We start from the raw sequence: 26087 nt of genomic DNA on the forward strand, positions 1-26087 counted from the left end.
AAACCAGCATCACCACCCTAACACTACCATTTTTTTTTATTACTCAGAAAATTGTTTGTGTTTTATTTTTTTCCGTAACACAGCAGTACCTTTCCATCTTGTTTTACATGCAGGTTTTAAAACTTGGGTTTAGTTGGTCTACTCTCAGAAGGGATGAGAGAAATAAAACAAGACTTTGGACAATGTAATATGTCATTCCAATTTTCTGTTAATGAAAGGAAAAAAAAGGGGGGGGGGGGGATTAAAATTCGTAACAAAAACTGGTAGATTTTATTTTGAAGCCATATCAGCCAGCCGAAGGTGCCACAGAAGCAGGGAGTGACACTTGTATCCCTGGATATTGCCCCACAGAGCATGTAGACATAATCACTGAAAACAATGGAGGGAGTTCTTTGTTCTACACTGCCATTGTGCACTCTTTCTTACATTAGCTCTTTTAAACGCCACCACAAGACACTTGTGATTTTAGGATACAATAGGGATGGAAGTGTGTCATTTGGAAGGAAACACAAAATAAAGAGAGCTTACAAAGTGAAATGTGACAGAAAAGTTTTATAAAATATGAATAGAAATACTATATAATTAATTTGGCCACATTTGTATTTAATGTGGCCGTAAAAAGTATACTTTTTGGTGACTATTAGGAATCAAGTTTAATTTGCAAACCAAATTTGATTAACTGCATATCCCTGCCTCAAAGCCAGAGCTGCTTGTTATAACTTCCCTTATGCTCCATGAGCTGCAGGCTTCTGTAAGATGAACTCAGACAGAGGAGGAACTGTGTGAAAAGTCGCAATCCCTCGGGGAGTTATCCCACGTTACACAATCAGAAAGAGTCATGCTTTATCATTAGGATCATTTGTGTGATTAACTGGTAATAAATCAGATTTATTATGTGTTTAAGTTTTTAAGAGCTCAATAGTCTCAAATTGAATTCCTTAATTAAAATAGTTACTTAGTTGATATCAGGTGATTAGTAGAATGTTCTTCATCTACTTAGCAGCCCTAGGCAGCTCAGGCGAGCAGCTCCTCAGCTGAGGATGTGTGAATATAGTTTATATTTGGTTGCAGATGCCTTCAAGATATGATCACCCTCAAAAGCCTTTTAGAGGTGTTAGGTGAGGCGGTGTTCTCTGAAGAGAGAAGTTTTCTGGAGAATCGTGGAGTTGGATAGGAAGTCCTGTTCAGGCAGCATTTGGTGCCTTCTCCTAAAGCTCTGGGACCTCAAATGAACAGGGCAGTCTGAAGAATAAGCTTCCTTTTTAGTGAACCTGGGTAGATGTTAGAAATCGAAAAGCAGTGGAAGTGTCACTACACCACTGTTGCAGGCATCGTCCTAAAACAGGTGGAGAATCTATCCTGCATGTTTTAGTTGTTTCCCTGCTTTAACTCATCTTAATTTAATCAGGAAGTAATTAACAGACTTTTGCAGAGCTTGATAGGCTGCTGAACAGATGATCCATCCACTGAATCAGGAGTGTTGGAGCAGGGAAAGGCAAGGCAGCTTTATTTGTCTACCACCTTACAACAGTATAAAACCGACCAAAGTGCTTCACAGAAATTAAAAACATTAAAAACAAAACAAAAACTACAACCTCTGTCTTTTTATCATTAAAAAGAAGGGAGTTAGAGAACATTCATTGCCTAACCTCAACAAAACAATCTAAAAGAGACTGCAAAACATGAATAAGGCCCCTCTTAAAGGGCACGTATACCTGGGTATCATCTGCATAGCAGTGAAAATGACACCCGTGTTTCTTAAGCATTGAACCAAAAAGTAGCAGATACAAAGAAAACAACAATGGGCCCAACACAGAACCCTGTGGAACCCCACAAGAGACGGAGGCATTAAAGGAAGTAAAATCCCCCAGTGAGGTATTGTCAGCCAGGCACGACACAAACCAGTCCAGCACGCCCCCGCAAACACCCACAAAGTGTTCCATCCTTGAAATTAGGATAGAATGATCAACTCTATCGAATACAGCCGATAGGCCCAACAATACCAAAATAGCCAAGTCTCCGGAATCAGTTGCCAATAAAATGCGATTAAAAACCCTGAGCATTGCCGATTCTGTACTGTGCACTGGCTTAAAACCAGACTGGAATTTTTTTTCTAAATGTCATTTCCCATCAAATACTCAGTCAACTGTGAGTGGATTACCTTCTCCGGTACTTTAGAAATAAAAGGAAGTCTGGAGATGGGTCGATAAAAGGAAAAAACAACTAAAACATGCTGGATACCGGGCCTCGACGACTAGGGTCCCCACCCCTGTCCTAAAGGATCAGCATCCTGATAGTTTTCATACTGTAGAAGGGAAAGAGAACTGAGGAGAAGAGGTCCAGTGTTGGGAAATTACACATTTAACACTAAACATAAAGTTTACAACCAGGGTCCGAAATTAACACTCGCCACTCGCCAAATGCGAGTAAATTGCTCCATTTGGCGAGTAAATTTTTGAGCTCTACCTGCCACCTGGCGAGTAAATGTTTGCACCAATTAGTTATGTTTATCAGTCATCTTCCATGGATTTCTGATACTCCTCCAGCCTGCATGCAACGTACACAAACGTATGCGAAACGTGAGCGCCGCATCCAACGTCCTTTTCATCCTATCCCATTCAATCAGTTTATCAAGTTAGCAGTTAGCTTCGTGTTAAAACTAGCGGTGAAAGGTGGCGGTTTTTAACTGGAGTCAGCCAGCCTTCCAAAGGAAAACTCGTCGAACTGGAAGAAAAACCACCAGGACCAGTGGCAACCAGAAGATTTTGTGAAAAGTGGCGAACTGGAGATGGCGGAGTCGTGAGACAATGGCTACATTATGATGGCCACATAGCGTTGCTGCCTTTCACAGACAACTTTCCCTCAGCATTCTTCAAATATCCAATAAATGCCCATACTTCCGACTTTGTCTTCTTTGAGGGATAATACATGTCCCGAGTGCTGCCGTCTCCTCCTTTGGCCATTATTTCCGCTTTAGCTTAAAGAAAGTTTTGGTCTTAAACAACAAAGTGCGCATGTGCCGCCGGCATACGGTGGCTGGTAAGGGTCATCACGCCTACACCGCAGCCACGGTAACCCACCGAGATCAATTTTTAAAAAAAAAGAAGGTTATTATTGTTATCAACTTTTTCACCGGGGTTTACCGCTACACCGGTTACCGTGACAACCCTAGCCCTGACACACTTTCAGATATTCTCATGGTACAGCTGTGTTCTCCAGAGATCAAGGACTATGACCCAAATGAGGCTGTAATGCTTTGGCACAAAGACGGTATCAGAAGCAGGAGGCCAGACTTCATGGACAGAGAAAACAAGGAGTCTGACTAGATTTCAATGAAAGAGTTCATAAAAACATCTCTAAAAATAAATAAACAGTAAAAATGACAAAAGAGTTGTTTTTCTTATTAATTGATGTTTTAATTATTTTGTCACTCTGTTTGGAATCAACATAATATAGAATAACATGCTTTAGGTGGATCTAAATCATTTAGAATTTTGGCCGGTAAAAAATACGCTTGGCCGGTAGATTTTCATCATCTACCAGCCAACTTGGCCGGTGAGTAAAAAATTTAATTTCGGACCCTGTTTACAACACAACAGCATCCAGACAATCTCTTACTTTTCAGTAAGCTTTGACTCACTGGATCCAGAAAAAATAAATAAATATACAAGACCGAAACAATCAATAAGTCTCATCAGAACAGAAAGGAAGATGGCCAACGTTAGCCATGAGTTTATTAAGGCCTTCATAGCTGGATAAGTAGAATGAAATATTCAGATTTTGTAAAACATCATAGTAAAGTAATTCCCATTTACTGTTGCCAATTGTTTGTTTTCCAGCGTTGTCCTACCTGTTACTTGCAGTGAGAGTCTGCACAAACATTAGCTGTTAGCCACATGAGTGGCGATGGAGTTAAGAGCTTTGAACTGGAGCAGCTAGATGCTGAAACCAACCCAAAAAGCTGTGTGTTATGAAGACAACACTTAAGCTATCATTGCATGTCAAATTGTATCACATTACAAAGATTTTAATTTCTGAACTTAATTCTGGGCGGTTTATTTATTTTATTCATTTTTTATCTCTGTGACAAAAAAGCTGTAAAAACAAACTCTTCTTTTTAGAAAGAAGTAACATTCAAGTCTCCACCTGTGAAACATCCCAGGATTAATACATTTAATTATCAGCTGACATTGCTTCGGGTCAGGTTCCCAAGATGAAGCTACTTCCAGGTGTCACTAATGCAGAAATACACAGGTTATCAGGACAATGAATTTAGGAAGTTATTGGTGTTCAGACCTGCCTGAATGGACCATCCCATTAGGTTCATCTCAATGTCAGACTGTTGTTGCAAAGAAAACAGATACATATCAGACTCTGTGAGCTTCAGCTGGCTCATGAAGTTCATGCCAGGACAATCTCAAGATTGAACTAGTAAGGCTTGTTTTATGAAAGTCCTCCTTTAAAACGTGACAGCGCCATTTAGATTTGGAAAACAGTATTTGAGCAAACCGTAAGACATTTAGTGCAGTTATCCTTAGACAAATAAAGTGAAAGAGTAGATGTTTACAGCACAGCATAGCAGTAAGTTAAGTGAAATCTTAGTTCTGTTAGCACGGAAGTGGAGTGCTGATGGTTTGGGCACCCTGCCATTATTGAGTCCACCATGATAGACCACCTGGCAGACCAAAGTGTTTTAGAGTTAAATTTGAGTTAATCCAGTCCTGCAGCTGAAAAGTGGACCAAACTGGGTCATAAACCTATCCCAAAAACAGTATCGGTTCTGCATCAGATACATATTACGTATCTGACTTTGTGTCTGACTTCTTTCCACTGCACGTTAAACGGCCGCGAAACGTACTACATGGCAATTAGCCACCGTCATAGTGGATGAGTTCCTTTCTACTGGCAGCAAAGTGTAACATCCCAAAAGCAAGGTGACGCTATCATTACATTTCGAGTTTGGTGTTTTTGGCGCTACGCTTCCAAAACATGGCAAACCCCACAGTTTAGATTGCGCCAGAAAGGAAGTCAAACACAAAAGCAGTGTAAAACATTCAAAAACTTTCAAAATAAAAGCCACATGCATGTAAACATACGTAATTTCCTGTTAAAAAAAACATAGTTGACGTAAACAAAACTGAAAATAAACCACAGACCTCTTTTTGATACATGCAGTTATCTTTCTCCTTGCTTATTATTGCGTATGGACTTCTGAAATCACGCATGATGTTGCAGTTCTCCCATGATTTTGTAGTCTTACTGGATCAGTTGTGTGGAACGCTTTCACTCCCGTTTAATGACAGAATTGCTATCAGTTGGGAATGAGCTGGCAGGTAAAATGCCACACACACACATTATTAGTTGTCTTACAGCTTTTGGCATCAGCTTTTGTTTTCAGGCCAGTTATGAGATGGTTTGAAAACAACTTTAACAAGAGGGAGTGTTCCTCTCTTTCCATTTAGTCTGTCAGCCCCAAGCAGGAGAGCCTGACCACCCCGACCCTCACCTTCAGCCCTGCTGCTAACACCCATATCCGCCCTTTCCGAATCTCACTTATCTAAAGCATCCTGCCAGGCAATACAAGGGCACGACCACATGTAACCCATTAGCTGCTGGCCATGTTCACACAGAAACACACTAAACACACAGCTCATACACAAATACAGTCTGAGGTTTCACGTGTTGGAAAATAATCATCAAGGGAGCAGCTGAAGAGAGTCAGACAGCTGATTTCCATCTCTTCCTCTGTTTGGAGCTCGCTCTACTTTCTGAGCACCAGAAATCAGACGTATTGTTGTTTGGGGTAAAAAGTTCATTCTTTTATTTTTGGAGTCCTTCTGTTTTACGCAGTCTATTATTAGATGGGAGGTTTGTGTGCATGCAGGAGGGTGAGCCGGTTGGAGATTTGCCGTCATCCTGGAAAAGATCAAACTCTTCATAAAACAACACCTTGATGGGTTTTGTTGTTCAAAGCCGTCTTCTTTAGCTCAGAGTTTCTTTTTGACTGCATCGTGCTGAATGTGCACGTCTCTGACTGCTCTTAATTTAAACTGTTGTAGTGTTGTCCTGCAGCGAGGAGGACTCACAGGCGTTGTGACTCACGCTGCAAATATTCATGTACCACTCGACTGACAAGCTCCGGCTTGCTTCAGAGGATTCTGATATGATCACATCCCTCAGCCTAATGTTTTTGTTGTGTTGTGACAAAACACCATTAAAACCAGTCAAAAACAAGAGCAGCAACATCAGGTGAAATGTTTTCTGCTTATTTGGGGGATTTTGAAAGCAAATGTTCACTTTACAATCACATCTATCAATAGAAAACATTTAAAGCTATTACCTAGATACCTCAGATTCAGAATCGTGCCTCATTCTCACACCTTGGATAATAAAAGACAGACTCAGTTGTTTACACTCAAGAAACAAAATGTAATTCAAGTGCAACATCTTCCTTGTGAGAAAACAAAACAGTGGCTCTGTCTGCTGAAAGACCACATTTTTTATGTTTCTGATGATGAGAATTGGAATAAAACCATAAAAAGAGATGGTTAGCCTAGTGGTTGACCGATGTGGTTTTTTTTTAAGGCCGATGTAGATTTTTAAAGAATTTTGTTGCTGATGACCAATATCTAACGCCGATTATTAAGGCTTATATATATATACATACATTGTAGCAGCACATTGATTGTGTGTTTATTTCGATGGTGGCACAGGTGTTAAGTTCTCGCCCTGTAATCGGAAGGTTGCAGGTTCGAGCCTTGCTCAGTTTGTCTGTTGTTGTGTCCTTGGGCAAGACACTTAACCCCCCTTGCCTGCTGGTGGTGTTCGGAGGGACCGGTGGTGTCTGTCCTTGTGAGACTCACCTATGTCAGTGCGCCCCAGAGCAGCTGTGGCTACAGTTTAGTTTATCACCACCAATGGGTGAATGACTGATTGTGTTGTAAAGCACCTTGGGGGGTTCCAGGACTCTAGAAGGCGCTATATCAAATACAGACCACTTACCATTCATTTCAGTAATCCAGCTCAAACTGAGAAACCACCTAAAGGCTCACGAACCCTTTATAGGTGTTCTGGATTCATTAGCTGATTAGAGTGTGACACTTTGAGTCTAGAATAATGAACCTCTTTATAACATTCTAATTGTATGAAATTCTGAATGTGAGGTTTTCCTAAGCTGTAAGCCATGATCATCACTATTATAACAAATAAAGGCCTTGCATATAATGAGTCTTTCTCATGTATTTGTTTTACCTTTTAAGTTGAATTACTGACATAAAAGAACTTTTGCTCCATGTTCTAATTTTTCAAATTTCACCTCTCATATTCCAGCGAGGGACAGATTTTAGTGTAATCTACTGAAAAAAATGGGTAACATTTAAATTTAGAATAAAAATATTGATGACATTTTGCTTCGGGTTTGTTTAAATCATTTTCTATATTTAGGCTAAAAATTATAATTTAGTGGTGGAGCTCAAGTGTATGTTATTACCCCTACTTCACACTGGAAGCATCAGTGGACGGGAACGGCAGCAGAACGGTTTACTCGCGGGCTTCGCTGTGTGCCAGTACACACCGGGAGAATCTCAGCTGCAGAGCGGCTCCTCTGCTGTGCTCTTCGCAGGACTCGCAAGATCACAAAGTCCTTCAAGACTTCAAAGGTCATGGTTTGTTCATGCCATCGGTCATCAAACCAAGAACAAGGAAATCATGTTTGATATTGCTGTTTGATGTCATGATGTTCCTCTCCACTGACAGGATTAAAGCCACGAAAAACACACAGAGCACTTGTGGAACAATGCTCGAAGTAAATAAGCCATTGGGTCACACATGCTGATGTAATATACATAGATATGAAGTAGCATCACTGCAATAGTCTTTTATTTTAAAAATTACTCGAGGCTTTACACTGAAATTGTGTGTGATTTCCTGTCTAGTCCTATGTGAACTGTGGAAATTGATGCACTCCAGAAGTGGCTCGTGGCGTAAATAGAACTGTGCCGCTTCCGGGACGCACCTGTAGATCTCTGCGTCGTGACTGGCTTGAATCACCCTCATAGACTCTAATGGATTGTTTCTGAAGCAGTGACGTTCCGCTACTGTTCCGCACATTGAGTTTAATCTATTTATAAAGTAATTTTATGTTTATAATGGGTTGGATAAATTCATGCTTTCCTTTCGTGTGTCTAATCTATTTGAAAAGAAAGTTTTTCATGTCTAGACCAAAAACCTGTCGTATTACTGAAAATCACCGCTGACACAGCAGGTTCTTGCAGCTCAAATCTTAACACATTTTAATTACGATGATAATTAGAGGCAGGTAGTGTGAAAAAAGTTGCACCATATTTTTTCAGCCCTTTGTCCAGAGTGCAAACTCCGTCGTCATCACCTTACCCCGTCACTAATCCTCCGTTTCATCTGGTGAACCAGAGGCTGCCTCTTATGTCCTCACCTCACTCTGACGACAGCAGACAACACTACCAGCAGAATTGCATCTGTGTGTGTGTTGCAGTGTGTGTGAACATCCATTTAATTTGGCAAGCTGAACATTAAACCTCACTTCAGGAGGTCACATGGTATAAACACACAGAGGATTTGTCACAGTAGAGCACACACTCCTCTTTGAGCTCTTTAAGTTGGGTTTCTTGTGGCACACACAAAATTAACAAAAGTCTGACTACTAATAAAATATCACAGCACTCTGAAGAAGACTTGTTTGTATGAAAGTGACATCCCATTAAAGGTTTAATTTCCTGACCACTCTGCCCTGTTGTGATGTCAGATGTGTGACCTGAAGGAAAGCCAAGAGGTTGAGTCAAATTTGGACTACATTTAAATTTTACAATTTCTGGCACATTTGAAGCAACTGATTTAAAACCTTTAATTGTTTCAGGTTTTTCTGAATGCAAACGTAATTAATCTGAAAGCAGAACGAGGTCTAGACCTCACCTGCTTAGAGAATGAAGTCCTTTGCTGTCTTTGGTCTACACTGATGCCGCCACAGCTGGAGATACTTCGCTGGCATCTAGAAACAAACAGAAGGATGGTGCAAAATAACAAATGACAAACCGGAAATGTAAACACACTTTTTAATAAGTTCAGTCACCTTTCAGCTTTGTTAACAAACAGGAACAACTTCTCCTGCAGTGTAACCTTAAGCCGACACACTTTACAAGCTGCTCTAGAGATGAAAAGTGAGTAACAGGCAGAAATAAATGAATGTGTGTTGAAAGTGTTGCTACTTTACCAGGGATAGTTTCATTGTTCCTGGAGTCTGTTTTGTCTCAAATACCTACAGAGGGATGCGAAATGTGAAGATCTAGTGTATGTAAAATAAATGTTGTTTTACTGGAGTCATAAACACATTAATATATAACCATAATTTATATAGTTGTGACACATAAACCGAGAAATATTAATTTAATAATTTGGTCATTTTGAAGCACTTTTCATTTTAAAAATTATCGCTTTATTATTAGTAGTTATCTAAATAGCAGGTAGCTCCCTGAATGTTCTCTATTCAGAGCTTACTTTGTGCATGATGACAACAACAAATTGCTGCCACCTTTAAAAACTCGTAACATTTCATAAAGCAATGTTATTTTCTAAAGCTTTTACACCTCCGTTAATATCTAATTACAATTATTCACAAGCGCCTCTGATGGCTTCAGAGATCGAGTCTGGCTGAAATTCCCTATTATTGCTGCGATAATAAACATATTACAGTAAATTAGTGGTGAAATAAAGGTTAATAGGATTGTGTTTTCATAAACTGTGATAAAAATTTGAAGTTTGGAGCATTTTTAAGAGAGCAACAGTATATAACAATTAGAACTGGAACAAAGAATTATTATAATTTTTGAAAAGAAATACACTTAAAGAGGAAGAAAACGTTAGCCAGAGAGGGGAGCAGAGCAGGTTTTAGAGTCCTATGTCCTGATTTTCAGATGCCTCACCTCTGATTGGCTAACAGCAACGCAACTCTACCACTGACTCTGTTTGCTTTGCACTGTGGATGTTTTACCTCCACAAATAACACAAGCATGGAGGAGCCTCTGGCGTGTGGTGCAGTTGCTAATGCTAAGAGTTAGCTTCTACTAGTCGAGGCGTTCTCTGCTAATTACTGGACGCTAAACCGATAACAGCCTTCCCCGTTGCAAGATAAGATAGGAGTCCATGAATGCTGATATTCAGTGTGTCGTAGATCTCGCTGGCTTTTCTAATCCTAGCGTTTCACCGTTTATTTTCTATCGCAGGCTAAGGCAGGAAGTAGGGGTAAGAGACCAGGGCTCGAATTACACACAGGCTTCTGAGGGAGCCCAGTGAGAACACTGTAAGTGCAAGGAGGTGGAGTGGGGGGCGGGGGATTAGTCCGTCCGATCACCTAGAGTGGGCGTGCTGGGGGGCGGACAGATCATGTTTTTGAGGTAATTGATTAACAGCAGACAAAGCCTGCATTAATCTGAGGTCTTTATCCCCAATTTCGTTTTCCTTCCTCCAGCTGTGCACACACAAGGAAAACGGAAAAGGCTTTGGATGACATTATATGAACACTTTTGACGTGGTTAAATGTTTCCCTGTAGCTGAAATGTTTAGATTGGGTTATCTTTAGTGTTCTCCACAAGCTTGTGTTCTTCATTTTTTAAGTCGAGGAGCAAAAACACCTTCCAATAGTCAAAGATGCAGAATAGTTCCCCGTAACTGGGCATGATTGTATGTCAGGAAAAAGGAAACTGCTCGGACTCAACCCTGATGAAGGCGAGGTGGTTGTTCAGGTTTTTCTACATGTTTTTTTATTTCATGCAGCTGAGTGAATATGCTGACTCCAGTTGTCTCATTGGGTCTTAAAATCAACGTTAGCAGATCTGAGCCAACCCTTTGTACAATAAATAACAGTAAGGCTTAATCTGGGAGTATTTTTAACTCAGCTGTGGTGTTTCCCACTCGCCGGTCCTGATTCAGCTCCAACAAGAGAGGAAGTCCTCTGGTAAGTGGTTGAGAAAAAACTCCCCTCTCTGAGCGTGGCTTTTCAAAGCAGCAGATGGTTTTTACCCGGCGAACGGTCCAATCAAACTACCGCTCTGTGTTATTTGCATTCTGACATGCTGACTTGTTTCACTTCCTCCCAAATGCGTGGTAACATCCTGAGGAAGCTGTTTTTTGGGCATGTTGGGGATAAAGAAACAGTGACACGTAAAAGGAAGGTTTGTTGCCTGTCTGAGCGTGCACATACCCTGAACTCTGCACCGAAGCACGACTCGGCACCAAAAAACACTCATGTTGTAATTAGATGCAATGCCCATGCATGTTTCTGCTGGAGGTTTTATTCTGCATTCATCATGTTTTAATCTCATGAAATTAATTGACAGGAATCCAAAATAAAAGAATGATTAAATAAACAGTATTTTGTGACCGTTCGGTAATTCAGCAAGTAATTGTTTCCCTGTTTTAAGCTGTATGTCCTCTAAACACACCTGGTGTTGTGATGATTCCTGATTTCAGAGGCCACCATTTTCACTTTTAACTGAACATGGTTGTTGCTGTTCCTCTGCAGGTGCCAGCCAGAAGTTTGAGACTGAGAAGTGAGAATATTCGAGCACCTGGAAGTGAACTGAAGTAGCCAGAAGACACGTGCGACAAAGAGGAAAAGCAGCAGGAACAATTGCGAAGATGGGGAGAAAAAAGATTCAGATTGCACGGATTATGGATGAACGGAACAGACACGTAAGCAAACAGAAACTGGATTCAGATCATGTGCACTTCCTCCTGTTTATTGTGTAGGCCCTAAATCTGGGGAAAAAAAGTACACATAAAAGTGACAGCAAGAATCTTAAAGTCAGATTTCTGTTCAACAGGGTTTAAAATCTGTTAAAGTATTTAAGCAAACATGTGTGTGTCATATTTAACTCATCAGTTATTTGTTCAGTTGCTTACTTATCTGGTTTGTACCACCCGCTGCTGAAAAGCAAGAGGTGGGCAAACATGTTTTTGCCTGTTAGTGGGTTAGTTAGCAAACTATCTGGTGAACTGCTGAACAGATTTTAATGAAACTCATAAAGTCATTGGATGTTGGGGTTTACCTGCACTGGCTAATTCCTTTAGCTGATTATGTTCTTTATCTGTGCAACGTGAGGCAAGAAAGTCAATGTGACGAGGGAAACAAATATCTAACAGGTCATCTGCATCCAGTGGTTAAGCTACAGCTAATGCATCTTAACTGATGCTGTAGTCCTTGATTTGAGAAGCTTTACCAGTTTTTAATCGCGGGTTGTTGCTTACAATCCTTTTGCAGTTTTAACCAGAGGTTATGAGTGTAAACACACACACACACACATACACACACACACACACACACACACACACACACACACACACACACACACACACACACACACACACACACAGGTTTACAGAGTCAGAGTTTCATCTTTATTTTCCAGCAGTTTCTCCAAAGTGAAAAAACACTTCCTTTCAAACCCCTTCATAATAAGAGCTAAGGGCTAATGTAAATACTACCCCTCATCGCCACAAACAGCAAAATTATTCATTTTGAATCTTTTCAAATATATTCAGATTCATTGTGTCTGCATTGCAATGCAATAAACAAAGGTCATATCCCTCATTTAACTAAGATGTGCTCTGGCACGACTAATTTAGTGAGTTAAAACCACTGATGTTAACATCCTGGTTAGTTCGGATGTTGCACCAAACACAACTGTCGTCCTAACACCAGATAATAATTCATCTAGTGAAAAATAACATTTTTATATCTATTTGAAGCTGTGGGGAAAAGTTTGTAATTTTGTTATTTTTTTGTTTTTTAAGTGCAGGTTTCTAAGCACAGAGAGATAAAACACCGCTGTAAACACACACACACTCATACACACACACACTATCATGTGACGCTCACAAGCACTCACTGAGTGCAGCTCAGTGCTACATGACAGCTGAGTAACGAGAACTCATTTTCAATAGGACTTTTGCATTGTCACACGTCACACTGAAGTGCACACAGAAGAACACACACTCACACACACACACGTTCTGTCTGAGGGAACGGTTCCTCTCTTCCTGTTTTGACAGGAAATGCAGGTACATGTGCATCCTGACCCCATACCAGGCACAACTGACCTCAGTGACTGTCCGAGCCTTCTATCGTATGAAATATTACACATCAAGTTTCAGTTCATTAGTTCTGGTTACAGTAAAGCCAAAAGCAGGTCCAATAAACACAATCTGATCACACAGGAGAATAAATTTCATCAGGATTTTATGTATCCAGGTTTCCATAAACGATTAAAAGCTGTTAACCCTCTCAGGCTCAAAATACGTTTTGGTAAAAGGACGAACAACTAAGTCCTTCAGGGGTACTTCTGAGTTCAAAAATGCTCATGAAATATATATGTGGAGTAACCAGGTAGGTAGGTTTTAACTGTTGCAAATCTGCAACGCCTGCCTCCAGAGGGTTACTTATTGGGTTCAGATCATCCAGATTAACTTTTAACATTCTGAGCCCACAGGAGGAGAAACCTCTGATCCTTTAGCTTTGTCATATAAAGGTTTACACGAATAGGCACTTTGTATTGCACCAGCGTCATGTTCTCCAATTTAGTTTGGTTTTTAAGGGATTAATATGTTTGGAATGGACACAGTGAGTTTTGATGATGCCTGCTAGTTTGCTAACAAACCACTTAGAAGAGTTAAGCTGTTAGCTTGTCTTCAGTCTGCAGAAGCATCCTGCTGCCTCAAGCCAACAATACAAACCAACACTTGTTTTGAAATGAGCTTTATTTATTTTTATCTAAATTCCATGTTTTTATCACCTAAAGACTGTTTCATTTTATTGTGGGTTAGAAATAGTACCAGTTCAATGGAAAAATATAAATATGAAATGAAAAGCTTTATTTGTCCCAGGGAAGGGAAATTAGAGTTTCAGTACACACAATTCAGAGATCAGACATACTGGGCAAGGCACATGACAAGAATTGGTGACTGTGGTCATTCACAACTGAGTCGCGCTACCTTAATAGAGAGAGAAAAGGACAACATGAATATAAATATAAAAACATTTTGGGGTATTAACAAATAACAACAAAAACAAAATAAAATGTTTCAGAATGTTCAACGATTAATTAAAGGCCTAACAATCGGCCTGACGGTTCTCAACTACACTATGGGAGTGTCTGAATCCACGGGTAGGATGCTTATGAGTACGGATCCTCGCCGGTCTTGCAAGGCCGGGTCCTTTAAGACCGCTAAAACCGGAACCCAGCGACTCTGAATTTGGACAGTCTAGCCTTCACCTCTACGGTGGCCCGTAGGTCCCGTCACAGCCGTGGCGGCAGCTACACGCAAAGGAAAAATGCTAAAGCTAACGAAAATCGAGCAGGAATATTAAGGAGCTACAGCAGCTTCACGTCCATCAGCAGCGTTTGTTCACAGCCGTTTTCAGGTAAAGTAACTTTGTTTATTCTAGAAGCTTTCAGGACTTACATGTTAACTTTAGATCATTTCATGTATGTTTTAAGCTACAGAATGAACTTGTTAAATGTACACAACAAATTAATACAGAGTATTATCATGTAGGTAATTAATATAAACCAAATGCATTATAAATGTTGAATGCAGCAGGATGTTTTCTAATGTAAATTGGACCTTAGAACTTCTTATTTTGCATCAAATGAGGGTAAAATGCTTTAAAAAACAGGTGTTTTAATAAAATAGCATTGAAGTGTTTTCAATGTGCATTTGTTTATTCAACTTAAGCCTAATGTTTTTTTTTAACATTTTTCAATTAAAAAAACCCTTTTTTTAATCTGTTACAGGTCAGCATGCACTGTGCTGCACATCTGCCTCTGTGCTGATGAAGTTGTGGGTCTGGAGGATGAGCCTGAGGAAGATGTGTGGAGGAGGTCAGTGGTGCTCTGTCCTGCAGGAGGTACCAGCAGACCACCACTGTTAACAGGCAAGTCATTTATGTAGGAGCCTCTGTTAAAAACAACACTGTGGTTTTATTTGCTGAAGAGTCACAATTGTTACACCAGTGGATCCAAAACCATCTCCTCTCATATTTCTGAATACATCTTAGAGATGTAACAGCCGTCGTCTGAGCCAGCTCAGCAGTCCCTGTAGATGGACGAAGGAGTGGACAGTGAGAGGAAGCGTCCCAAAGCTCTCTCTGCAGACCGTCCTGTATGATGTTCCTCTGGCCAGAAACGTCCAGCCACGGGTCTGCTCCAGCCCTCCATCCACGTCTGGATCCTCCTGCAGCAGATCCAGCTGCACTGTTAAAGACCTCCTGCTCACTCAGTTTAAATAAATGATCCAGGAAGAGTCACTCAGGTTAATCCTGCTTTAACTGGTCCATACTGGTTTTGATCTGTAAATATTTGTAACGTATTATAAATAATCTTGTCTCCTTACCATCTTTTCATTTTCTGTTCATGTAACATGTTCAAAAACATCTGTAATAATAAAACTGGTGATAAAATCAATGACCAGAAAGAGTTATCAGTTAGTATTTGTTTTAATAAATGTGTTCAAATATCAAACAGCTAAATAACAATAACATGATGACAGTAGAGGGCCTCTCTCTCAGGAGGACCACCAGGTAAAGCCTCTCCTGACCCTGGACACCTGCAGTCCTAAACAGAGAAAACCAGATCACAGGTGACAAAAAAGCAATAAACACATTTATGTTTATTCATTTAGCAGACGCTTTTATCCAAAGTGACTTACAATTTATAACCTATAGGGCATGTTGTGATCTGTGGGAGAAACCGGAGTACCCGGCGGAAACCCACGCATGCATGGGGAGAACACGCAACTCCACGCAGAAAGGCTGCAGCCGAGTTTCGAACCTGCAACCTTTGTGCTGCGAGGCAACAGTGCTAACCACTGTGCCACCATGCAGCCCACATGAGAAGATAAAAATTTTATTCTTCACACAAACAATTTTAACTTCTTTAAAACGTGACAGCTGGATAAATCCCTGAATGTTGAAATACTTTTCACAGCAGAGCAGAACACAGGAGAAAATTCTGTGGCCGTGTGTAGACAGCTTCACTCTTCACCTCTAAGCTTAATAAAACTGCTCTGTTGTCCCTAAAACAAATGACAAGTTTAATTTGCCACACACACACACACACACACACACACACACACACACACACACACACACACACACACACACACAGGAATAACTACGGGACCCGCATTACAATCCCGTTCTGGCTGATTTCTGCCTAAAATGTAATTTAAAAAACAAATATACAAACGAAAAATGTCTATAAACTGAACCGCTTTAAGCTTTTAAGGTTTCTACGGCTAGTTTTTAAACAAACTTACGTTTAAAACTTCGTAGCTCTCCCCATTTTCTCTGCCTGTTGAAAATCCACAGCCGGCGCGCAAAGCATGCTGGCATAGCCTTGTTCTGTGAGGATGCAACAAACTCGTCCTCAAAATGTGGGCGGAGCGAGGACGCATTTGAGGACGCGAGAATGAGTATTCTTGGAATTCGGACAGTACTCGTCGCTGCGCTGTGACGTCATCGACCTCAAAATGCGCCCTTGCAAGCATCCTTCCCACAGATTCAGACACACCCTATGTGTGTCAGACATCTGAATGGAACCCAGAACAAAGCAGCTGTCCCCCTAGTGGCTGGCTCCAGAATAGGTTTCATGCCCCTCCCTCTCCTTGAAAATAAATGACATTTTTTGGGTTAAAATTTTGAAATACATCTTAGATTCTATTTTCGTGGTCTTATTGTCCGTTTATTCACACAACATTCACTTTGATACTGCACTACTAGGACATTTCTCCAAAATGACCATAAGTTTATTATTTGCAATAAAAATAATAAATAAATTATGGTTGGGGTTATTTTAATAATAACCCTAACCCCAACCCTCTATTCTGCGGATGTGTTTTCATGTGGAAAACTTAGCTAGATGCCATGCAGAAGAAAATTAAAGTATAGCAAGTTTCAGAACGTCCATGAGAAAGCTGGAGGAGTTAAAACTCTTCCTCACTTCCTCTTCTCCCCAGGTGACATTCACCAAGCGTAAGTTTGGTTTGATGAAGAAGGCGTACGAGCTGAGTGTGTTGTGTGACTGTGAGATCGCCCTCATCATCTTCAACAGCACCAACAAGCTGTTTCAGTACGCCAGCACCGACATGGACAAGGTTCTGCTCAAGTACACGGAATACAACGAGCCACATGAGAGCAGGACCAACTCGGACATCGTGGACGTAAGAGAAACGAACTCATTCACACATAAGTACACTCACACAGCCAGGTGGTGGGCTTGGATCATTTCAAAGAGAATACATGTTGAGGTTCCAGCCTGTCAAAGAGGAACATCTGCTTTTAAGTGTCATAATTAGATGATTTTTATATTGTTGACTGAATATTTTTGTGACCTAATTATTGATAACAGGATTAGACACTTTAGTTGTTGTTTAACTCTTTGTACATGAGCATCACATGTTCTCATACCTTTAACTTTTTGCTTTGCAAGTACTTGAATATTGCTGAGATTTACATGTAAAAAATAAGACCTTAAAGGTGTGGAACTCTAAGAAAAACATTTTAATGATGGTTAGGGTTAACATGAAAATAGTCTCCTACACCTAGCTCCTGCATTAGCGTCTGAGAGAAAATAGACGTGAAACTATGATTTGAGAAGCCTGACTGATCTACGTCAAGTAGTTGCTTGGACTCACCCATCTGGGCTCGAGACGGGAGAGGCCGTTGTTGTTTTAATGTACAGGAAACAGCAGAGAACGTCTCGACTAGTGGAAGCCGACCATTAGCATTAGCAATTCAATCACAAAGCAGAACTTCTCCCGGCTTATGTTATTTGTGGTGACAAAACATCCGTGTTGCAGAGCAAACTAAGTCAGTGATAGTCGTGTTGCTGTTGTCCGTCGGAGGTGGCATATGTAAATATCAGGAAATAAGACTCCAAATCCTGTTGTCTGCTGCAGACTCCTCCGTGCTGATCCAGTCGCTTCTTATAATTTATAAATTATTATTATTTAATGTACAGACATGTTGGGTCAAATGAAACATTTTATTTAGAGTTTTAATTTACATTGTGCATTGTTGTTATGTCAGTGCTAAATAAATATTTTCATGGTTTGTAAATGATTTATTGCAATGCCTTGATTTTGGTGCGGTTACACATTGTAGCCATAAATGCTATGGTTTTAATTATTGATATAATAATCTCTTTCTGTGTTTTTGGTTTCGGCCTTGGTTTCCTCATTTTAGGTTTTTGGTTTCGGTCAAGAATTTTCATTTTGGTGCATCTCTAGTTTAAACAGAAGCGGTGGTGATTCTGCACAGATGACAACATTTACTCTTAGGGCTTTGGGTCTGACATGTGCACTAGATCAACAGGAAGATCTTATAAGCTTGTTTCATTAATTCATATTAATTCATATAATAATCATTTAAATGAAAAATTGACTAAATCATGAAAATTTTTATTCTGAAAAATAAAAGCTGATTTGGGGAATTTATCGAACTTAAGTTATTTCCATTTGCCCAGGTGTGAGCCAAACTCCTCAGCAGCTGAATGTCTGACAGCAAACATCTTAGTTTGGTGGATGAGTTTAGACCTGGGAAGTTGTTATTGATTGTTTATGACGGTGTCACACTACACAGTAATACAGTGTGTTCTGGACCGAGGTGTGTTCGGCCATGACTTATATAACGGTGTTAGGAGAGCACAATGGTAAACGTGCGCCGCAGCAGACACATGCTCACACGTTCACAATCTGTGGAGCTAATCACTCCGTGACTCCGAGGTCACGTTTTAACCCTCTGGAGGCAGACGTTGCAGATTTGCAACGTTAAAACCTACCTACCTGGTTACTCCACATACGTGTTTCATGAGCATTTTTAACTCAGAAGTACCCCTGAAGAACTTAGTTGTTCGTCCTTTTACCAAGACTTATTTTGAGCCTGAGAGGGTTAAGTCTCAGCAGGTGCTGTTGCTGTGGCAAGAGCTGGACTTCATCTAGAGCAGAGACTGGATCAAAGGGCATCTGTCACAACTAGAGTGTTACTTTTATCAAGAACTCAGCTTTAGCTTGGGTTCTGTGTGGCGTTTCTGCTTGAGTGATGTGTAGTGGAAGGCAAGTGAACAACATCACAAGAACAAAGTTCTCATGTCACAAATCACATGTGAAAAGGAATTAATTTGGGCGTAAACGTCTCACTTTTGAGAGTGAAACATCCTGATCAGGTGTGTTGACGCTGTTATGAGCCAGCTTGTGCACATGGACAGAACATGCGACATCTATGGCTCTCCACGCGGCCCACCACATGGCCTCCTGGCCGGCCCCATCAGAACTGAGCTTACATGTGCTAAAATCCTGTGTAATCTACCACAATCCTGATTAGCTCATTACTGTAATCTGTCCAGGCACCCTCTTCATCTCTGCAGCACATCCATTTAGTCTGACTGCATCCGTTTTAACCTGTGCAAGAGGTTTCCTCCTTTAGTGTTTGTTGATCATCCATTTTGGTTTCTTTTGTGTTAAAACAATCTTGAATATTTTGTTTCCTGTGCGGCTTCGCGGGAGTTGATGCCGAGCTGAATATTTTTTTTCTACTAATTAATAAGAATTCCAAGAAAAGATAATTCACATTTTTGTTTTATTGCAGACATCATGAATCTAAATACGTTTTCATCTAAAAGTGGGAAAATTAATAAAATAGACCAAACGTTTAGCATCAGCTAGCTCAAAGGTCCTCTTTATATTAAGTCTATGAAAGGAAATCGTCAGCACACAGATTTTCTGAAATATAAATGTTCAGGTATTAATCCTACACAAGGATGTGTTAAATATGTGATGCAGAACTATCCCGTCTGTCTTTCTGCCTTCCTGCTGCATCTGTTCCCACTTCTAAACACACAACGTGGTTGGAACCACACTAGCTCTGCTGCCTGAGCTCCTGTTTGTTAAGTGAATTGTTTTTTTAACCTGTGAGGCTGCACATGCGGCTCTCAGACCTCTTTTCCTCATCATCCAATCAGAGATAAATGAGTTTACCTGAGGCGAGCTGGCCAGGTATTACTAGCTACCAGCTAGTAATAAGACTCATGCAGACACTGTGCATATGCTGTCAGCGTCTTCCCTCACTGACGTTTACTGAACATCTTCAGTACGTGTCACTTATTTCAGACGTAAGTTCTAGATCAGCGCCACTCAATAGGCGGCCCGCGGGCCCCTTCGTTGTGGGCCCCGAACTGCACACTGAACCGCAAACCCCAAAAACATTGCACAATGTAATGAGAACGGATCAATTTTAAAACTGCATCTGAACCAAAACTCAAGAAAAACTATGTTTAAACTTTTTTATCTTTAAAAATAGTTTTGTAAAGTTAAGTTCTTAAACATTTGTCTCATGCTAACTTTGAAACATTAAGCACCTCTGGTATGACTCAACCTTACTCTACAGCTGATGGTTCTGCTAGCCTACAAATCTTTAGTGTCTTTTATTGATTTATTTATTTTTTTAATTAAGTGGTAAATTAAGGAAAATAACCTTTATACATAAAACTGACAGCGTGTAGCACCAGGTGTAACCCAAAGAAAGCAAATTCATGCTGACAGAGGAATTTAAATTGCGGGGAAAGAATGAAAGAAAACCTATGCGATTTTAAATCCATGACTTTATACCACCATAGAATACAAAACATTTCTCACCATCTGTTTACAATTTACTCCAGTTTTATAGTGCATTCCATTTTATTTGTCAGATTCCATAATTCCTTCCACCACTTGGTGTGTGGGGGTCATAACACGAAATGATAAAAGCACTTTTTGTTTGTTTTGACAATGGCTGTCAATGTGTTTTGACCTTTTTCTGTCATCTTTTATTTTTTAACTGGTTAACATGTTGCTTTATAATCAGTGTAATTCCAAGATCTATTAAATGACATGGGAAACCAGGAATTTTGACGTTAAACCTTTAGATGATAGATCACTCACTCCACCCCCACCCCTAGACCACACCTGTCAGTCAGACCTTTCAGAGTTAGAATGTTACAGGAGGACCACTACATACTGCCATATTACCGGCTTAAGCCGGGCGTACATTGTGTGACTTTTTCACTCGTAGCACTCAGCTTCAGCTCAAACTGTACGACTTCCTCGCAGGGCAGATCTCACGAGTCATGCGCTCACACTGTACGACCCAGTTCTCGGATGCGACCTGACTGCTCACACTGTACGTCTGGTAGCAACACGTCGGCCCTAAAAATATGCTAAAAATAGCAGTTTTTACACAACACATCAGACTTTTTTGTCTTGTCTTGCCTGTTGTCCTTCGGGAGTGCTGCAGGAGGACACACAGGGATTTATGGGGGTTGGATGAGGAAAATGAAATAAAGAAAGCAAATGTGTGTTTTGTGATCAGTTTAATTTGACATGAACACGCTTTCTTGACAATCTTTGTGAGTAAAAAAACGTGTAGAAATAAAAACGAACAGCGTGTGTTATTAGGGAAATAGCGGGCGAGCGGTGCTGATGCAGGATTGCGCATGCGCCGTGAGCGGTTCTGATACTTTTTGGGTCGCAGCTGCTCGCAGCGCCACTTCAACAGTGTGATACCCTCACGAGGGACGAGCAAAATATCAAACACGCCAGAAGTCCATGCGAGCTCGCGATTGCTGATCGGTAGCTGGTCACGTGGTGTTAATCGCCTCTCATAACCCCCCTGTACACTACACGACGCTCGGCGCAAAACTCGCCCCGATCTCGTGGATTCTTGCACGAGTGGAAAACCGGCTCAAAAAAGTGAAAAAGTCGCACAGTGTACGCCCGGCTTAAGTCATCTCTCTGAACTTTGTAACGCATGTAAATTGGGCCTCCATCCAGCCGTTTTAATGCAACCTTCCTTCCAACAAGTTAGAGGCGTAGACTTATTTGTAATTATTTCACTTTAAATTCATACTTATTGCACCTTTAAAGGGAGTTTGTTCTGGATTCATTTTTACACTTTTGTCCATCTTGTGTTTTTGTCTCTGCCAGTTCAGACTCTGTATTCACCGCAAACACTGAAATAAAACAAACAAACAAAAACAGTGGAAGAACACATTAAGTTGACTATCTCACCAGCTGCTGTTAAACAGTTAGGAATTTAGTCCACAAGAATAAAGCCACATTGGAGACGGGAAGGCAGAAAGAGTTTTTGATGGGGTCGAAGTGTTTGTGCATTAATGGGAAAAGACTCTGAACCAATCAAATTTCTGCAAACAGGAATCCAGGAGAAAAGAGGCTCCTTTGTTTGGGTCATCTCTATCCTCATGTGGCTGCTTGGCATGCGCCTGTGTGTGTGTGTGTGTGTGTGTGTGTGTGTGTGTGTGTGTGTGTGTGTGTGTGTGTGTGTGTGTGTGTGTGTGTGTGTGTGTGTGTGTGTGTGTGTGTGTGTGTGTGTGTGTGTGTGTGTGTGTTTGAACAGGCTACAGGCCAGATAACTATCAGCATGTTGTTTTGTGCTCATTTAGCCTGGGAACCTTTCTTCTATTTTTAAATCAGAGTAGTTCTGCATTCCTCGCTGTTACTCTGTTAACCTTATTTTCCTTCTGCCTGCTCTGCAGCATTCTGACTGTGTGTGTGTGTGTGTGTGTGTGTGTGTGTGTGTGTGTGTGTGTGTGTGTGTGTGTGTGTGTTAGCTCCACGCTGTTTTCAGATTAGAAACAGATGAAACTGACGCTTCCCGAGTTGGTCCAGTTCCTTTGTGTTGGCTAAGATCCCTCCCTGCTAAATGGCTGGAAACCGGCAGTAGCCTAAAAATAACCCAGAACATGGCTAAGAATAGCCATGACGGGCTCTGAGTGGGTGACTGTGGTTTGCTGTGAATGACTGTGTGTATGTGTGTGTGTGTGTGTGTGTGTGTGTGTGGGGGGGGGGGGGGGGGTAAAGAAAAGGAAGAGAAACAACTTCAGGCTGAGTCTTCCTCCTCTACCACCTCTTTTATCCTTCCTTTTTCCTTTTCTGACCACTACTGTTTACATCCGCAAAGGAGGAGTGAGTGCTCTAATCCAAAATGTATACTGCTGATATTCACATTCAAATATTAGTTTGAGCATTAGAATATACTTTATAATAATACTGATTAGAAGGTAAAGAAACAGGAATATTTCTATATATGTGTATATATATATATATATATATATATATATATATATATATGTATATATATGTGTATATATGTGTATATATATGTGTATATATATGTGTATATATATATATATATATATATATATATATATATATATATATATATATATATATATAGTATTTGTTCTCTCAAACCTAAGAGTTGAAGCACAACATTGAAATAAAACTCACTTTTGCTTTAGGCCTCCTTTGGTACATCCCATCAACATATAAATATTGGACAATGGATATTGGACAATGGGTTTCCATAGACTCCAATAACACGTTTTGGAAGATAAATGGGAGGTGGCCACCACCGCCATTTTGACCTTGTCACAGGTTCCGTCAAGCCCAGACAATTCCCCAAAAGGGAAGAGAGGTGGAGCTGAGGGTGGGGCTGTAAGGCTGGGATCAACTGACGACACCCGGTCGAACTAGCTACAAGCTAACCTGAAGCTAACCCAAAGCTAATGCAGAGGTGGGAGCTAAGCTAACGGAGGTAGCAACCTAGCTACAACCGGAGTTAACTGTGCACAACACCAGAGCTTCTGAGTCAGAGATACGCCGGGCTGACCGCTGGGTAAAACCGGGTGGAACACAGAGGTCTCCGAGACCTCCACAAGCCGACAGTCCGCGTAGCAGACAGGAGCCGCGATCAGACAGAGATGCGCCGAGCTGCAGGGAGGGGAGAACGGGTGGAAAACATCGGTCTCCCGAGAGCTCCACAAGCCGATAGTCAGAACCCAGCTCCACCAACATGTTATATTTCAACCCATTTTCTAAAGTGCAGCATTATGTTAAATGCACTGGGTTTTACCCTATTACATTTAAATTTCATGGTTAAACAGTACATGTTAAAATCTAAGCTCAGCTCGGCAGTGACCTAAAATACATAAATATAATTTTACTTACCGAAAAAAATGAAGTGGAGACTCCTTGGACGCTCTATTAGTGCAATTAATGCCACAGCAAGTCATTTTGTCCAACAATTGCACAAAAAATATCCAAAAAAGAATACACAAACGCAGAGACTCAAAATCCAGGAGCAGTTTCCAAGCCAGACCGCGGCTCTACTGAGGCCTTTCCCCAGAGCTAGCTCTGTGGTCACGTGGGTCTGATGCTCATTAATTATACAGAATTTTAGTCTTTTAATACACTTAAACAGAAGAGTGAGAAAAAAATTCACCCCCTCAGAGTTGTCATGAGTGTCAACTAGATAATTTAAACCAAAAACATGTTTTGGTACCAGGCTGTAAACATGTTTATTTCTGCTGTGACATAGGTATTTTTAACATGGGAGTCAATGAGGATTTGCTCGCTTCTGACACCAGCCCCCAGCGGATGAGGGTGGAACTGCAATTTTTGTCACTTCCGCGTTGGCCTCAATTTTTCACCCGCATTGTTGGGGCTTGGTACATCCTAGACTCTCACCCTGCATCCTGTTTGATGGTTATCTCTTACACAAACAACCAACGCTTACATTGTTATAGTTATTTGTTTCAATATGGCTAAATATCACATGACAATAAACCAGTTTATTTGTAAAATGTTGCTGGTTTTTAGGCAGTAATTCATTTTGAGCTGCAGGTGTTCTCTAGATCCTGCTGCCAGTGCATCTTCTTGGTAGTATGGATAGTATAGTGTTTGTTGCTTGAGTAGAGCTGCTGTTGTGCTGCAGCATCACCTGCTGGTGAGTTGTGTTTTCACTAGAGATGCATCGTTCAACAGGCCATCTCAAAGCCAGAAACATGGAAATTGTTCACGCTGTGGCTGTGGCTTAAGGGACAAGTGTGTTTTCTATAACTAGAAAAAAACTACAATATCATAAATGTCAGAATAATTCATGCAAACACTATTTTATAAGCCTTTCTATCACATTACACAATTTTTGACTAAGTGATGTCCACCCAAAGCAGCAGCTGCTCTGGTACAGTCTCTGTCGCTTCCTGCAGGAATATTTCTGCAGGAAGCGACAGAGACTGCACCAGAGATTACTCCTTTTGAGCCATGTAATATGAAATGTGCAGTGGTGTAAAGCTTCCTCAAATAACATTAAATGGATGCTAAGCAGTTTTGCTAGCTTCTAGCACCCCCTAGCGTCCATTGTTAATTCTTTGTGATCAAACAAAAAATGAAACCTACGTATCTCCTTGTTGTGCGTTCCAGCTAGAATGTCTCCTCAGCCTTCATTGGTGTCCACAGGAGTGATTCATCCCTAAATTAAACAAATCAGCTGAGTTCACAATCTAAAACATTCATGCTTCTGCTTTTGCGTCGGTACAGAGACATGCACAACGTTATCCGTCCTTGCAAGGGCTCTCCAACAGGCTCGCTAGGACGGACGGAGTCAAGCCCACATTTCTAAACATCTGTCGAATGAGACGGAGATCGCAAGCTTGGCCAGGATGCTACTTCTTTTAAATTCATCAACAGCACCACCATTGCAAAGAGAGTCGAAGGTATATAGCTGCAGACATGGAGCAGCATGAAGGATACCTCACGAAAAAAACTCAGCATTTTATTTGTGGATGGAAATGACAGGAAACGTGGCTTTGTAGGTGGTGAATGCATGAAGAGTTGGAGGAGAATGAGGGACAGATTTGTTCGTGTTAAAAAGTCTCTGAAATACAAAAAACACAAAATAAATAAATGTGATAAATGATAAATGACCCACACTTGTATAGCGCCTCTCAGAGTAAGGACTCCAAAGCGCTTTACACTGCATTCATCCATTCTCACACACATTTACACACTGATGGTGATGAGCGATGATGTAGCCACAGCTGCCCTGGGGTGCAGTGACAGAGGTGAGGCTGCCGAGCACAGGCACCACCGGTTCCTCCGACCACCACCAGCAGGCAAGGTGGGTTAAGTGTCTTGTCCAAGGACACAACAGCAGAATTCTCTGTCCG

At 40.9% G+C, this 26087-nt stretch overlaps 1 protein-coding gene across 6 annotated transcripts in view; it reads left to right on the forward strand.

Moving 5' to 3' along the window:
* Positions 1–26087, forward strand: part of mef2ca (myocyte enhancer factor 2ca) — a 59217-nt gene that overhangs the window by 14059 nt on the left and 19071 nt on the right. For all 6 annotated transcript variants that reach the window (XM_054744022.2, XM_015973791.3, XM_054744024.2 and 3 more), the window contains 2 exons: positions 11552–11721; positions 17044–17247. In XM_054744022.2, the coding sequence (XP_054599997.2) occupies positions 11668–11721; positions 17044–17247 (258 nt within the window). In that variant the 5' untranslated portion in view covers positions 11552–11667. The remainder of the gene's footprint in view (positions 1–11551; positions 11722–17043; positions 17248–26087) is intronic.

This window comes from Nothobranchius furzeri, chromosome 6 (assembly GCF_043380555.1).
Source record: "Nothobranchius furzeri strain GRZ-AD chromosome 6, NfurGRZ-RIMD1, whole genome shotgun sequence".
Classification (NCBI taxonomy): domain Eukaryota; kingdom Metazoa; phylum Chordata; class Actinopteri; order Cyprinodontiformes; family Nothobranchiidae; genus Nothobranchius; species Nothobranchius furzeri.